This window comes from Odocoileus virginianus, chromosome 4 (assembly GCF_023699985.2).
Source record: "Odocoileus virginianus isolate 20LAN1187 ecotype Illinois chromosome 4, Ovbor_1.2, whole genome shotgun sequence".
Lineage (NCBI taxonomy): Eukaryota > Metazoa > Chordata > Mammalia > Artiodactyla > Cervidae > Odocoileus > Odocoileus virginianus.
Window position 1 is genome coordinate 13,879,200 of NC_069677.1, and position 12,345 is coordinate 13,891,544.

At 41.8% G+C, this 12,345-nt stretch overlaps 3 protein-coding genes across 7 annotated transcripts in view; 2 read left to right on the forward strand and 1 right to left on the reverse strand.

Moving 5' to 3' along the window:
- Positions 1-5,369, forward strand: part of SENP5 (SUMO specific peptidase 5) — a 47,203-nt gene extending 41,834 nt beyond the window's left edge. For all 3 annotated transcript variants that reach the window (XM_020887894.2, XM_020887896.2, XM_020887895.2), the window contains one exon: positions 182-5,369. In XM_020887894.2, the coding sequence (XP_020743553.2) occupies positions 182-292 (111 nt within the window). In that variant the 3' untranslated portion in view covers positions 293-5,369. The remainder of the gene's footprint in view (positions 1-181) is intronic.
- Positions 3,972-10,975, reverse strand: NCBP2 (nuclear cap binding protein subunit 2). 2 transcript variants are annotated; one of them, XM_020887898.2, is made up of 4 exons: positions 10,807-10,975; positions 8,425-8,606; positions 6,080-6,218; positions 3,972-5,523 (listed from the first exon to the last, which is right to left on the reverse strand). In XM_020887898.2, exons 1-4 carry the CDS (start codon positions 10,882-10,884, stop codon positions 5,452-5,454), a joined length of 471 nt encoding a protein of 156 aa, XP_020743557.1. In that variant the 5' UTR covers positions 10,885-10,975; the 3' UTR covers positions 3,972-5,451. The 2 variants fall into 2 exon arrangements, with proteins under 2 accessions (XP_020743557.1, XP_020743556.1); XM_020887897.2 differs by lacking the exon at positions 10,807-10,975 and adding an exon at positions 10,157-10,594.
- A 38-nt stretch (positions 10,976-11,013) lies between these two features.
- On the forward strand, positions 11,014-11,859 carry NCBP2AS2 (NCBP2 antisense 2 (head to head)). 2 transcript variants are annotated; one of them, XM_070466195.1, is made up of 2 exons: positions 11,014-11,382; positions 11,540-11,859. In XM_070466195.1, the coding sequence occupies exons 1-2, from the start codon at positions 11,115-11,117 to the stop codon at positions 11,593-11,595; spliced, it is 324 nt and encodes a 107-aa protein (XP_070322296.1). In that variant the 5' UTR covers positions 11,014-11,114; the 3' UTR covers positions 11,596-11,859. The 2 variants fall into 2 exon arrangements, with proteins under 2 accessions (XP_070322296.1, XP_070322298.1); XM_070466197.1 differs by having other exon boundaries at positions 11,014-11,859.
- The last annotated feature ends 486 nt before the right edge of the window (positions 11,860-12,345 follow it).

The following is a 12,345-nucleotide window of genomic DNA, read 5'->3' on the forward strand; positions in this document are numbered from 1 at the left end:
GAGGTAACTTTTTTTTTTTTTTTTGGAGGTAAATGTTTTAAAACAGTATGTTTTACAAGTCTAAACCAACTTTTAACATTTGCCTTAGACCCTATTCTGTTAAGTCTGCATCTAATAAAATGGTGCGTTGGGCTGGTACATAGCTCCATATGCCACTTACATGTTTCTGGGACCTTTCCAGTACTGCAAGTGCCTCGCCTTAGAGCAGCCTTTCCAGTTTTCCCAAGAAGACATGCCCCGAGTGCGAAAGAGGATTTACAAGGAGCTGTGTGAGTGCCGGCTCATGGACTGAATCAGCAGGGACTCTGGGAAGTCTGACCAGGTTGGAGCAGGTGGTTTGTTACTTGAATCTCCAAACACTTATTTGAATTTTTACAGGTATTTCAAATCAGTGGTGTTGGGCCACTATTGTTACCTCAAGTTTATTTTCTGCCCTTAACTCATTTCACTAGTGACCATGTACTATTTTTTAATGTTCAGTTTGGTTTCATTTTTAATTTTATGGATTCTGTGTGTGTCCCCCCCATATTTAATATTTATTATCCAAACGCATGCATATAGACAGAGCATGCAGTGCAGAGTATTAAAAAAAAAAGCCTAGTAGATTTGGTGCAGCTTTTGAAACTTAGTTAGACGTGAACTGAATACAGGTTTAAATTTTAATTCCAGAACCTAAAAATGCAGGATGTTTTTGATACAGCGTAACTCTGAGAGTAGTAGATGTTCCCTGGGGCATAAAGGGTAGCTAGGAGGGGTTTTGACAGTCAGTCCTGTTTTATTTTTACCAGCAGCACCTTTCACTGACTTCTCTCTTCAGTGAGCCCCCTTCCTTTTAAAGGATGAAAAGGAAGTGGCCGTAAACTGACTGGTATGTTCTATTTGTGGTGGCACACGTGTAAGCACAGTGCCTGCCTTGGGAAGAGTTAAGTTATGAGACAATGAAAGTGACCGTGAGGGTCCAATTATCTTCACAAATGAGATTTCAGCCTTGGCTTTAAGATTTATAATAAATGCTTTAATCTTATAAAAAGCTTTTGCTGGAACATTGAACTCCTTGGATTCTTCTGGTTTTGATCCATTAAAAAATTAGTATCTGTCAAACTGGTGGTTAAACAAATGAGGATCCAGCCTAAGAGTAATTTACAAGTTGTCACTTCCCCTGTGTTGTTTCCTGCATGGAAGAAATTAAGATTTGCCAAATACCTATTTCAAGGGTATTTAAAATATAAACATTCAAAACCAAAGACTAATTTTAGGTCTTTTGGACGTGGATGGGGAAGAGAGAACAGAAAATGTAATAAGGGAGACTTGATACTGTGGGGGTTACAGCAAATGTTATGAGTTTTTCCCCTCATTTCTCTAATGATCTCAGTAATATGCAGGGCTTATCTGTCTCTGCTTGACCATCCCTGAGACTCCAGCCCAGGAGTGCTTTTTTTTTTGCTTCCATGAACCTCATCTTCTGGGGGAAAGCAGAAGTGGCCCCGTCCTTACCTCTTGCTGCATTAGGATTAAAGTAATGGATCTAGCATAGAGTTTTGTGATAACTGGAAAGGAAAGGAGGAACAAGCAAATGGCAAAAGATACTTGGGTTAATGCCTCGTTAGGTGTGCGGTGTTGAAAATAAAAAGCTAAAGCGTGCAGTTTTACGTGGCCATAAGGTAGGGCTGACTGCCAGCTGTTGAGGGTGGAGTCAGAACATGTTTACGTGCAGGGTTCCCTATCCCCAGACATTCCAAGCACCAACACCAGTGTTTACATTATAAACAGGCCAGCACTTTCCTATTCCCTCAGACTCAAAACTCCTTAGTATAAAACCAGGTCAGTATTTCTTCTTGTGCTTCATATCATTAGAAAGACTGAGATTAGAGGCACTTTGTGCTGCTACAGGTAGGGCTGCATCCACATTGGAAAGGTGACAAAATGGGTTGGGTGTTTTCCTGAGGTTTTCAGGCATAATTATGCAAACGAGATTTTTCAAATCTGTATGCCAGACGTTTGCTTACTTTTTTTTTTTTTTTGGTAATTAGTAAGTAGGCTGTTAAAAATGTCTTATACTTTATAGAGCGCCATAGTTCATATCTCACTGACAGAACCAGGCATGCAAGAGAGTTGTTCTGGCAAAAAATCTTAATGCCCCAAGCTTGAGTTGTCATTTCTTTCAGTCTGAGAAATAGTCATTCTCTTAGCAGTGAGACAGAGAGAACCTACAGCGAACTGTCCCAAGTCACGGGTCTGTTTCATGTCCAGCTTAATAGGGCACCTTGAGCTACACTGTCCAGCATGCTTTAGCTTAAATGTCAAATATTTTAAGTCTGGTTAAAATGTTTCTGTTATTCATGAAGCTTGTTTCAGTACACACAGTTACTTCTCACCTGCCCTTCCTACCCCCCAGTCTTGTGATTAGGTGTAAACCTCTATTTAGCCCAAGTCCTCCATTAGGATGGCCTTTTTTCCTGATGTTTGCGATATGGTTTTCTTGCAAGAGAAGTTTCTGAAATATAGTCTGGGCTGTTGGTAGAAGAGACAGGTGTTGTTTTGTTTTACTCTCACTAGCTTGGCACTGAATTGTCTGGGTGCCCACAGGGTGGGCAGAACTTATGCTTTGGGGGTTGAGGGCAGGCCTTACACAAACTAAAAGCTGCTTATGATGTGCCTTCAACAAGCTGCTCAGTCCTCTCCATCAGCAAACTTACCAGTCTGTAGTTTCTCTTATCCTTTTGTAAAATCTATAGCAAAGAATGTAGATTTAGTTCAACTTTTAGTTCTCTCAAACTAAATGGCTCAGACGGTAAAGCGTCTGTCTGCAATGAAGGAGACTCTGGTTTGATCCCTGGGTTGGGAAGATCCCCTGGAGAAGAAAATGGCAGCCCACTCCAGTACTCTTGCCTAGAAAATCCCATGGACAGAGAAGCCTGGTAGGCTACTGTCTATGGGGTCGCAAAGAGTCAGACACGACTGAGAGACTTCACTTTCACTTTTAGTTCTCTCAATCATAGAGAACCAGTCTTGTCTTAAGAAAGGGAGAAGCAGCAGCTGCTTGCTGCCAGCAGTCCCCAAATCTTTTTTTTGGCTTTGCTTTTTATTTTCTACATATCACTGAATATAATTAACACTGGTCACCTTGAATACATAGTTGTAACAAAGGAACAGACCTGAGACATCGCCAGCACTAGCCTAAGTAGAGCTGCCCCCTTTCTCTGCAGTTGTGGTTTACTACTTCCTGGGTTAGAAGGAATAACTGGGAGCTCTGCATGGATCAGACCCTTCAGGCAAGAACCAGTGTGTTAATAGTGTGAATTAGATATACTGACTACCTGCTCTGCTTAATTGCTATGAAACTGAACTAATCAGCAGTTATAAAGCACATATTTTGTTATGTGCTAGGCTCTGCCTCCTGGCCTGTAGATAATTTAAGAAGACCTAGGGAATACCATCAGATGTGCTAATTGTATTTGGGTGTTAACAAAAGCAGATCTAGACAAGCTGTCCACTTAAATGGTACCTTTTGGTCAGAAAAAATTTATTTAAAGATTGTGATCATGTAAAATTACTCAAACCTTCTAGCAAAAATATTTTTTGAAAAATAAACTAAATGCCTTTATAAATGTGTGTTCTTGTGTTGGATAACATGTACTGTTTGGTGAGTAGTAGTTTTTCCCAGTGGCATTCCAGTCATGACAAGGCTTATCTGAGTAGGCTCTAAGCAGCTCACTGTCCAGTGTAGCACTTTCTACAGTAATGGAAATGTTCTGTATTTGCATCCACTACAATAACCATTACCACAGGTAGGTATCGAGCATCTGAAATGTGTCTAATGTGACTGAGGAACAGTTTTAATTAGCTGCATGTAGCAAGAGACTACCATATTAGTAACTCTCAAATCAGAATGGACATGCAAATTCTGCACACCATTCAGATTCTCCCCCAAAATGTATTAATATTCCAGAGTAAGAGTGTTTCAATGTCTCTTGGTGAGGAAAAACACAGTAAGTTGGGCCAATTTTATTGAAATGTTACAGAAGACAATTCAAATATGAAATACTGTCTATGGTTTTAAATCCTATAGAAATCTGAATCACGTTTTACCGCAAAATAATATAAAATACATTAATTCAAACTACTGTAAAAAAAAGACTATGTCCTCATTAAATTACTTGCACATGTTTTCCCTAAATACTTACAACTAATTTAGAGATATCCAAATAGCCAATTTAAATTTGAGAAAACACATGGTAACATGAAAGCTGTTCACATTGAGATACTCCAGCCCCAACTTCACAAACTCCTGGAAATTAGGAGATACTTTGTTGCTAGATGAAAAAAATCTCACTTAGGTCAGGGAGAATTATACTAGACTAGCAGTTTAGTCTAGTAAGACTAAATTTAGTCTAGTAAGAGCAAGAATTCATGTAACGTTACATGAATTCTCTAATATTAGAGAAATCACCTCTTGCCTTACAAATGCAAAATAAATCCTCTAGACTCCCTTCTGGGAGTTGTAGAGACCATCAGCTGACTGTCCAGCCTTTGAAACAGCACAATTAGGGAAAAAACAAGACAGACTTCAGGATAAGAACTGGCCAAAACGTTTCCCGAGGGAAGCATTTCTGATTTTGTTAAGCCATTCTCTCAATCTGTAAGCTCCTTAAAAAAACACAAACACCACAAAACACTCCATTCCCAAGATCAGTCTGAAAATGAAAAAAAATAGATCTGAAGGCGCTCACATCTCACATATTTTGAAAAATGTGTTTAGTAAATAAATACCCTTCAATACCTGTCCCTTATTTCCCGATATACAAAGCATGTAAAGCAGGTGGTGGTCCCTGGGACTGTCTAAAGCTTACTTTTATACCAACTGTTTAGGAATTTCCATTAAGTTTCGCCTTTACAGATTAAAAATCACAGAAAAAAAAAATTCAGTTACCAAACATCTGTTCCCCTAAATTTAGAGCAAAGCTACATTACACAGCACAAGTCCACTTATTAAATTTTATCTTATGAAAACTTAAAATTTTAAAAATAGTAATTCCAGGTCCCAAGGTAGACCATGAACCTAGTTAGATGCAAACATGGTAATAAACACTTCAAAATTTTTTCCAGTCTTTTAAAAGAAGTGTGTTTTTGGCTGACAGATCAACATTATACATCCAAGTCTGTTGCTAAGGAACACCATTTTTGACCTAGTAACAGAAATCATTTTGGTAATCTGACACAGAACCAAGATTCTAAGATTTAATTCTACAGAATTAAAGGCATTCTTTTGGATTCTGTTCTTTAATAATATTTAAGAGGAAAACCATGACAAGGCTTCCAGCTCAGTAGAGACATTGATTAAAGCTTGGTTTAAAAAAACAAAAACAAAAGGCAGGCTTGCAGATCTTGGGTAACACCCATCAAATTCAATAGGCCAAAGGAGTGGGCTTTCATGATGGGGCTCTCAACCACTCACTGGTTTTGGGCCAGTTTTCCATAGCCACCTCTTCCAGCATCATAGTCCTGACGATATTCATCTCGTACCTTAATTGAAAAGAACATGTTACAGTACAGAGAAGATTAGTTTAACAAACATGCCTTCCAAAATATGTCAGACAAATAACTAAGCCTTTTCAGATGTCATAATGTAAACATTATAAGCATAACATGATTTTGAGCAACTGATGATAAAGTTCAACTGCCCTGCAAAATTATTTTAATACTGCTTTTTTTTTTAAAAACCAAACATCAGGCTTACACTCAGCATTCAAAGATAGCACATTCCAAAGAATATTTAAACTATGTTGAAATAAAAATGGAAAAGTTGTTTCAGTGCATTCTGCTTTGCTCAACATTCCTGCAGGAGAATATTCAGCCCTTTGCAGAAGTCCAGTAATCGTTGCTTGTGAAGATGTATAAAATATACTGTTGGATGGTATTTTAAAATATTAATAATTTATCACCCCAATGGGTAGATTCATTCAAGCCAAGGTTATAGGCACAGTTATTTTGAAAAGAGCAAATACAAACTGACAAAACACTTATCATTTAGGACTGGCACCCTAGGCAACAGCTGTGCACAGAAAACCTTCCTGCGTACCTGGCCCCCGGAACGCCCACGGCCATACTGCCTGCCCTCCTTAAAGCCTGCATCCCAATCTGTACGAATTATCCGGTCATCCAGACGAGTTCCATTTATATACCGCATGGCATTTTCTGCATCTGCTCTTGAATAGTATCTTAATTATGATTATTAAGGAATTAGCATTTCTCCAGACATTTTTGTAAATAGAGGAAGAAACATCTAAATGAAGATGAGTTAAAGAGTACAAAAACTAATCCAACCAGATGGAGATCAAAGACATAATTTGGCTTGCATAGGCCTGTTGAAGTTGGTCCAGCAGCAGTCAAAAATGATATTTCATCCTCAGCTACACTGATGGTTTTTTGGATAATCCTGTTAAATACACAGTCCCACCGTCTCCATATTTTGGTTTGCAAAAATACAGATATGTTCTGTGCAGGTTTAAACCACAAACTGTTATTCAAGGAAACAACAGCATCTTTTGGTTCCCTGAATATGAAGCTGTACATTCAAGAACAATCTTAAAAAGAGGTCACTGCATAAGATTTGCCATCGCATTTCATTAGAAGGAAACACTCAAAAAGTTATCACTCAGGTCAGTGGTTCTAAACCAGATCTACTAAATCTATCTTTGGGATGTTACTAAAAAATATATGTAAGTAATTATGATCATAACTGGGTCTAGGAAATACTTATCTGGACCTTTCCCCTTGTCTTTAATTACACGGGTAGGGAAACACTTGCTGAAATTCCAGTGTCCAGTGTCTACACAATGCCTAGCACACATGGGCATTCAATAATTCTTTGTTGAATGAAATGAATGCTAAAGGGCAAATGGGGGCAAAAAAATACTGACAATGAAAGGTAGCCTTTCTTTCGGGTGTCATCTTGATTATTGATCTTTGACCTTCAAGGCAAATGCAAAAACACTCCAATTCTTAAACACTGATTAGTGTCTTAATATTTTCTTTGTCTTTTTGTCCCCTGTGAATTATTTTACACTCTTGGCACCAGAGGTGAAAGCAAAACATGGGCACCCGTCCCTTGTGTCTGAAGGAGTAAAAGAAGCTTACAGAGCCCAGAAATCAGACACCGAAGTCAGTAGTGGGGAATAGGTTCAAAAGTGGGGTTTCTGATTCAACCTGATGGTGAGCACATTTTGTCTTCTTTCCTTCTCAGGGCCTCCATTAGACAACAGGAAAGAAACATACCCAAAGAGTAAAAGAAGCCATCAGCAGATTAGAGATGCAAAAGCTAAAGATTAATAATGGGTGAAACAAAGTCACAGTAGGAAATACTCCTGAAAGGCTTAAAGGAGACAGTAAACCCAGGAAGCTCTTAATTCCAAGTTGATTAAGTAGTAAGGCTGCAAACAGGGTTTAATTAAAGGTCTTTGTGTGGGAAGAAGACCTGGTAGCAGGAACACATTTAATTCCAGGCAAATAAAAAAGATAGGGTTGTGAACTAACTAACTGAAGGAACTATGGCATTGTCTTTAACATCAGCAAGCTAAAATCTTTTTTCATTCTAGCATTTACGAAACCCACATGTCCCAAAGGCAAGATAGCAACTTAAGAAGCTCTGCCTAGATCCACAAAGTCAGCCTTTTTCTCCAGAAACCAATGGATCACCAGAAATTTAAGGAAATTTTACAGCATAAATACAACAGAAAGAAACAATTCAAGGCACAGAAAATTCAAATGACATGGTGGACTAGGTCTGGAAAATTTCTCAAGATGACCAAAAAAGAAAATAACAGTTAAAAAACAAAATATGAAAGGGTAAATCCAGAAGGTGGAATGTATGGAGAGCTTCCAGGGAGAGAATGGTCACAAGTAAATATGGTTACGACCTAAGAAAATCAAGCTTTATGCATCTACATAATACCATATAGCTGTTATAAAAAGAGGTAACCTACATGTGCTAACATGGAACAATCTAAAGTAGGTGAAAAAAAGTGCACACAGTATGCTACCACACATACGTAGAGTCACTTCTGGAAAGACACCAGTGAGATTCATAACTAATGTCTCTGAAATTAGAATGATAATGGGGCTTTTATTTTTCAATACTCTCTTTGGACTTTCTGAAATACCATAAGCATATGCATTTTCAAAGATTTACTTAACCAACTATGAAAAAAGAATGGATTTCAGAACAGAATGTATGTGTTACTAGCTTTCCCAGTGTAAACAGTATAGACATATTGGACAGAAGGTAGGAGTAGATGAAGGAAGAAGAGGAGGTAAGTGCAGGGATGCTAATCAACCAATGTCCTCACTCATCTTTCAAAATAGGCTATCAGCTGCTCTCAGCCCCACCTTCGGTCAACAGCTACACGAGACACACAGGAAGGATACTCCACAAAGCAGAACCCACATGCTGTCTTCTTCATTTTATCCAGGCCCATGATGATTTTCTTTATGTCACCACTTTTGCTGAAGAGCTCATAGATTTGTTCTTCCGTTGTATAAAAGGAAAGATTTCCAACATACAGTGTACAGCTTTTCTTCAGTAATTTTTCCTGTTCTTCATTGTCACCCTAGAATTTCCAAGATAGGGAGCAAAGTGGAAAAACAAAGGCACAAAACAATATGAAGGGTATGCTCCAAGTTACATTTTTTAGAAGTGTGAATTTAACATGGATACCATACAGAAGCCAAAGGTAATATGTCCACCTCCAGGGAGAATCAAGGGACTGCAAGTCAGGTTTCTATGTATGGTCTCATTTAATTTATTATCATCAATCTACCTGAGGGAAGATGGTTAAGTAACTTGTCCAAGATCACATAGCTAATCAGTAGTTGCAGTTGGAACCCAAGCCCAGTCTTATCCCTAATCCTATATTTCCTTAAAAAGTTCACAGGACAGGAGTCATTCTACAATAAAAATAGGTTTTTCAGGACTTTGGAATGAGACACTAAACAAGTTTACTACTGTAATTACTGACTTGTTAAAACTATGGTCAAGAAGTATTTTCCTCTTTTTCTCACATGTTTAAGTCATGTCCTAACAAACAGCTTACAGTTTAAGACAACTAGTGTTAGTACGTAAGGTATGACATAATATAGATACCATTCAGAAAATAATGTAGAAATTCTACAAGGCAGTATCTTACAGTAGTATGAAGCTATAGGCTTTAGACTGCAGATAGACAACAGTAAAAGTTGTAATCTTGCAGAATGCTTGAAATTCAACATGGCTATGATGTGGAACTTTCTAAAGTAATGAGCGATAGACGTGTAAAATAATGTCTGTGCATGTGTTCATTCATTCATATCCAACTCTTTTGGACCCCATGGACTGCAGCTCACCAGGCTCCTCTGTCCATGGGGTTCTCCAGAGGAGAGTACTGGAGTGGGTTGCCATGCCCTCCTCCAGCATATCTTCCCAACCCAGGGATCAAACCCTGGTCACCTGTATTGCAGATGGATTCTTTACCAGTTGAGCTACCAGGGAAGCCCATAATCATATCTGGTATATAGTAAACATTTAAAAAACTAAATGTTGAATAAATCTAAGATCTTTCTCAATTTTGCCTCAAATTTGTTTTCCTACCCTAAAAACACATTTTAGACTTTCTCCACATCTACCCTCTTCTATAGGTGATCCCTCCTTTCTCAATCTTCTGAATCTTCAACAGCCTCTCCCTTGTGCTGGATTAAGATTACTTACCTCCATTGTAAATCCCTACATTTACAATCCCATAATCTCTAGAGGACTTCCCTGGTGGCTCAGATGGTAAAGTGTCTGTCTACAATGCGGGAGACCCGGGTTCGATCCCTGGGTCGGGAAGATCCCCTGGAGAAGGAAATGGCAACCCTCTCCACTATTGCCTGGAAAATATCATGGATGGAGGAGCCTGGTAGGCTACAGCCCATGGTGTCGCAGTTGGACACGACTGAGTGACTCCACTTCCACTTCCAATCTCTAGAGGATTATGTACTCTCAGGATGTGGAAAACTGTCTTCCCTCTTTACGGTGTAGCAGAGGCTTCCACAACAGCACTCAATACAAATTTACTAAATAACCAATAGTTAATGAGTGTCACCTTCACTCCATCCCTGTCTTTGCTGATACTGAAGAACCCACCTTGAATATCTGCAGCCTCGCCCATTTCACAGAATCTGCTATGACATGGGCCAAAAGAAAATTTCCCTCTTCGAAAACCCAGCAGTTTTCCGATTTTGACATCCAGACCCTTAACATGTTGGTCCCCCTCCTCACATCGAGGGCTCAACTTTGTCTGCCACCAGGTACATCTTTTGTAGGGCCGTTTTACTAGCCTATGGATATGATGGGAAACGCCAAACACAGTTTGACAGATGTAACTTAAAAACAAAAGTCCCGGTATCTGGATCAGGATGGCGCTTCCACATACTGCACGTATCAAAAAGACACCCTTTTACGATACTTGCAGCAAAGTCACAAAGTCACTTTCCCGCGACACCGTTAGTGAAAACGCAAGCCACCACTACTACTGCCGCCCATCTGCAATGGCTCGGAAACAGAGAGCTGCTGCTAGGGAATGTGAAAGCCTGCCTCAGATTCCCTTCCTACGAGAGAAGGGGATTCGATGATACCCAAACGCTCTTTCAGCATCCATTCCCCAAAAGGCACCGAGGCTTCCCTTCGCATTTCGGGATCCCAGAGAATGGGAGACGACACAATGAGACAAGAGCAAACCGAGTCTCAGCGCTCTGGCCCGAGGCTCCCCCTTCTCGCGACCCGGCTTCCCTCACCCGGAAGTGCTGGTCCCGGTACTGGCTCAGCTCGACGTAGGAGTCGCTGCGCAGCGCCTTCAGGAGGCCACCCGACATAGTGCAGAGAGGTGGCAGAGGACACCGCCACTCAAGAGTATAACGATGTAGCCCCGGCAGTGGCGGAACCGGAAACGCGCAGAGACGGCTGAGGAAAGTCGAAATCCTGTGCTCCAATCCCAGCGCGGCAGTGTCGTCACCGGGCGGCGCCAGCGCAGACGCGGCCCGTAGTCAGGTGTCGCCGATCAGAAGCGAGAGCGGCGTGCTCCGGGTTCCGGGTCGCTCCGAGGATGGTTCTGCGGCGGCTGCTGGCCGCCCTCCTGCACAGCCCGCAACTGGTGGAGCGTCTCTCAGAGTCTCGGCCCATCAGGCGTGCGGCACAGCTCACCGCCTTCGCGCTGCTTCAGGCCCAGCTACGCGGCCAGGACGCGGCCCGGCGCCTGCGAGCCATCGCGGCTGGGCCCGCTGGCTCCCTGGGCCGCCGAGCGGCCCGTTTCAGAGACACCTTCACTCAGGAGCTACGACGGGGCCTCCGGGAACGCCCGCGGCCACCACCAGGTAGCCAGAAAGGCCCGGGAGCAAACCCCTAAACCTAGGCTGGGCCGGGTCGAGGTCGCCTGCTTTCCCTCTGGTCTGGGCACCGGCCTCGGCGCTAAGGAGTCATCGCCGACAATACGCACGGCCTGGAATCCTGACTCAAGTTGTTTGCCTACAGAGGTCCAACTCATCAAAGAGCCCGGGCCAAACTTGACACCCCCAGGGAAGCCGTGATCGGACAGGACACAGCGAAGGAAGAAACTCCCCGAAGCCTGAGAGAAATAGGTAGGCTCGGCCCTGATTCACCGCGGGCAGAGAGCCATGGACCTAAGTACAACCGGAGAGAGGTTTAACCTCAGCAAATGAGACTAAAACTAGTGATCGATGATGCTGCCGCTGCACTAATGTAGCAGATGGCTACTTCCAGGGGAGATCCTGGATGGAAAGACAATCCTGCAACTGCCAAAAATCCTCGGATTAAATGTGTGAGCTGAGTAATGGGTATTGTTACAGGACAAGGTTCTTTTGCCCCGTGCGCAGCAAGCCAAATGCGGAGATGCAAAGGTTTCCAGCGAAGAGAATTTACTGGCAAAGCAGCCAGGGGAGGAGAACTAGTCTCAGATCTGGTCTTCCTCAAGGGAAAGGGGTTGGGGTATTTATGGGATAAAGAAGCAGCAAGGCGGCGGGAGGTGTGGGGAAAGATGAAGAAAGGTGTGGTAATTGTAGTTCTGCACAGGTGTAACTATGCCACATGCATCTGCAGCTTGAAAAATGGAGGTTCTTAGCACCATCTGAGGGTGGAGTTTTCTGCTCTGTGATGTCAAAAGGTCAGGAGCATGCCCAGTTGGAGGGTTGGTGGTCCTATCCAGTGTTAACCAACTAACCTTGAGCTAGACACAGCTGACCCCAAGAACCTGGGAAACAACTCACCATCAAACATAGCTAGGCTTGGTGCTGCTTCCAGGCTGTGGGAGTCATAAGATG

Coding starts and splice junctions, on each gene's coding strand:
- NCBP2 (XM_020887897.2), bottom strand. CDS start 10,273: ATGTTAAGGGTCTGGATGTCAAAATCGGAAAACTGCTGGGTTTTCGAA. Junction 8,607..10,156: donor CGAGGCTGCAGATATTCAAG/GTGGGTTCTTCA, acceptor TGGAAATTCTAG/GGTGACAATGAAGAACAGGA. Junction 5,524..6,079: donor GTGGGCGTTCCGGGGGCCAG/GTACGCAGGAAG, acceptor TTTTCAATTAAG/GTACGAGATGAATATCGTCA.
- NCBP2AS2 (XM_070466195.1), top strand. CDS start 11,115: ATGGTTCTGCGGCGGCTGCTGGCCGCCCTCCTGCACAGCCCGCAACTG. Junction 11,383..11,539: donor ACGCCCGCGGCCACCACCAG/GTAGCCAGAAAG, acceptor GTTTGCCTACAG/AGGTCCAACTCATCAAAGAG.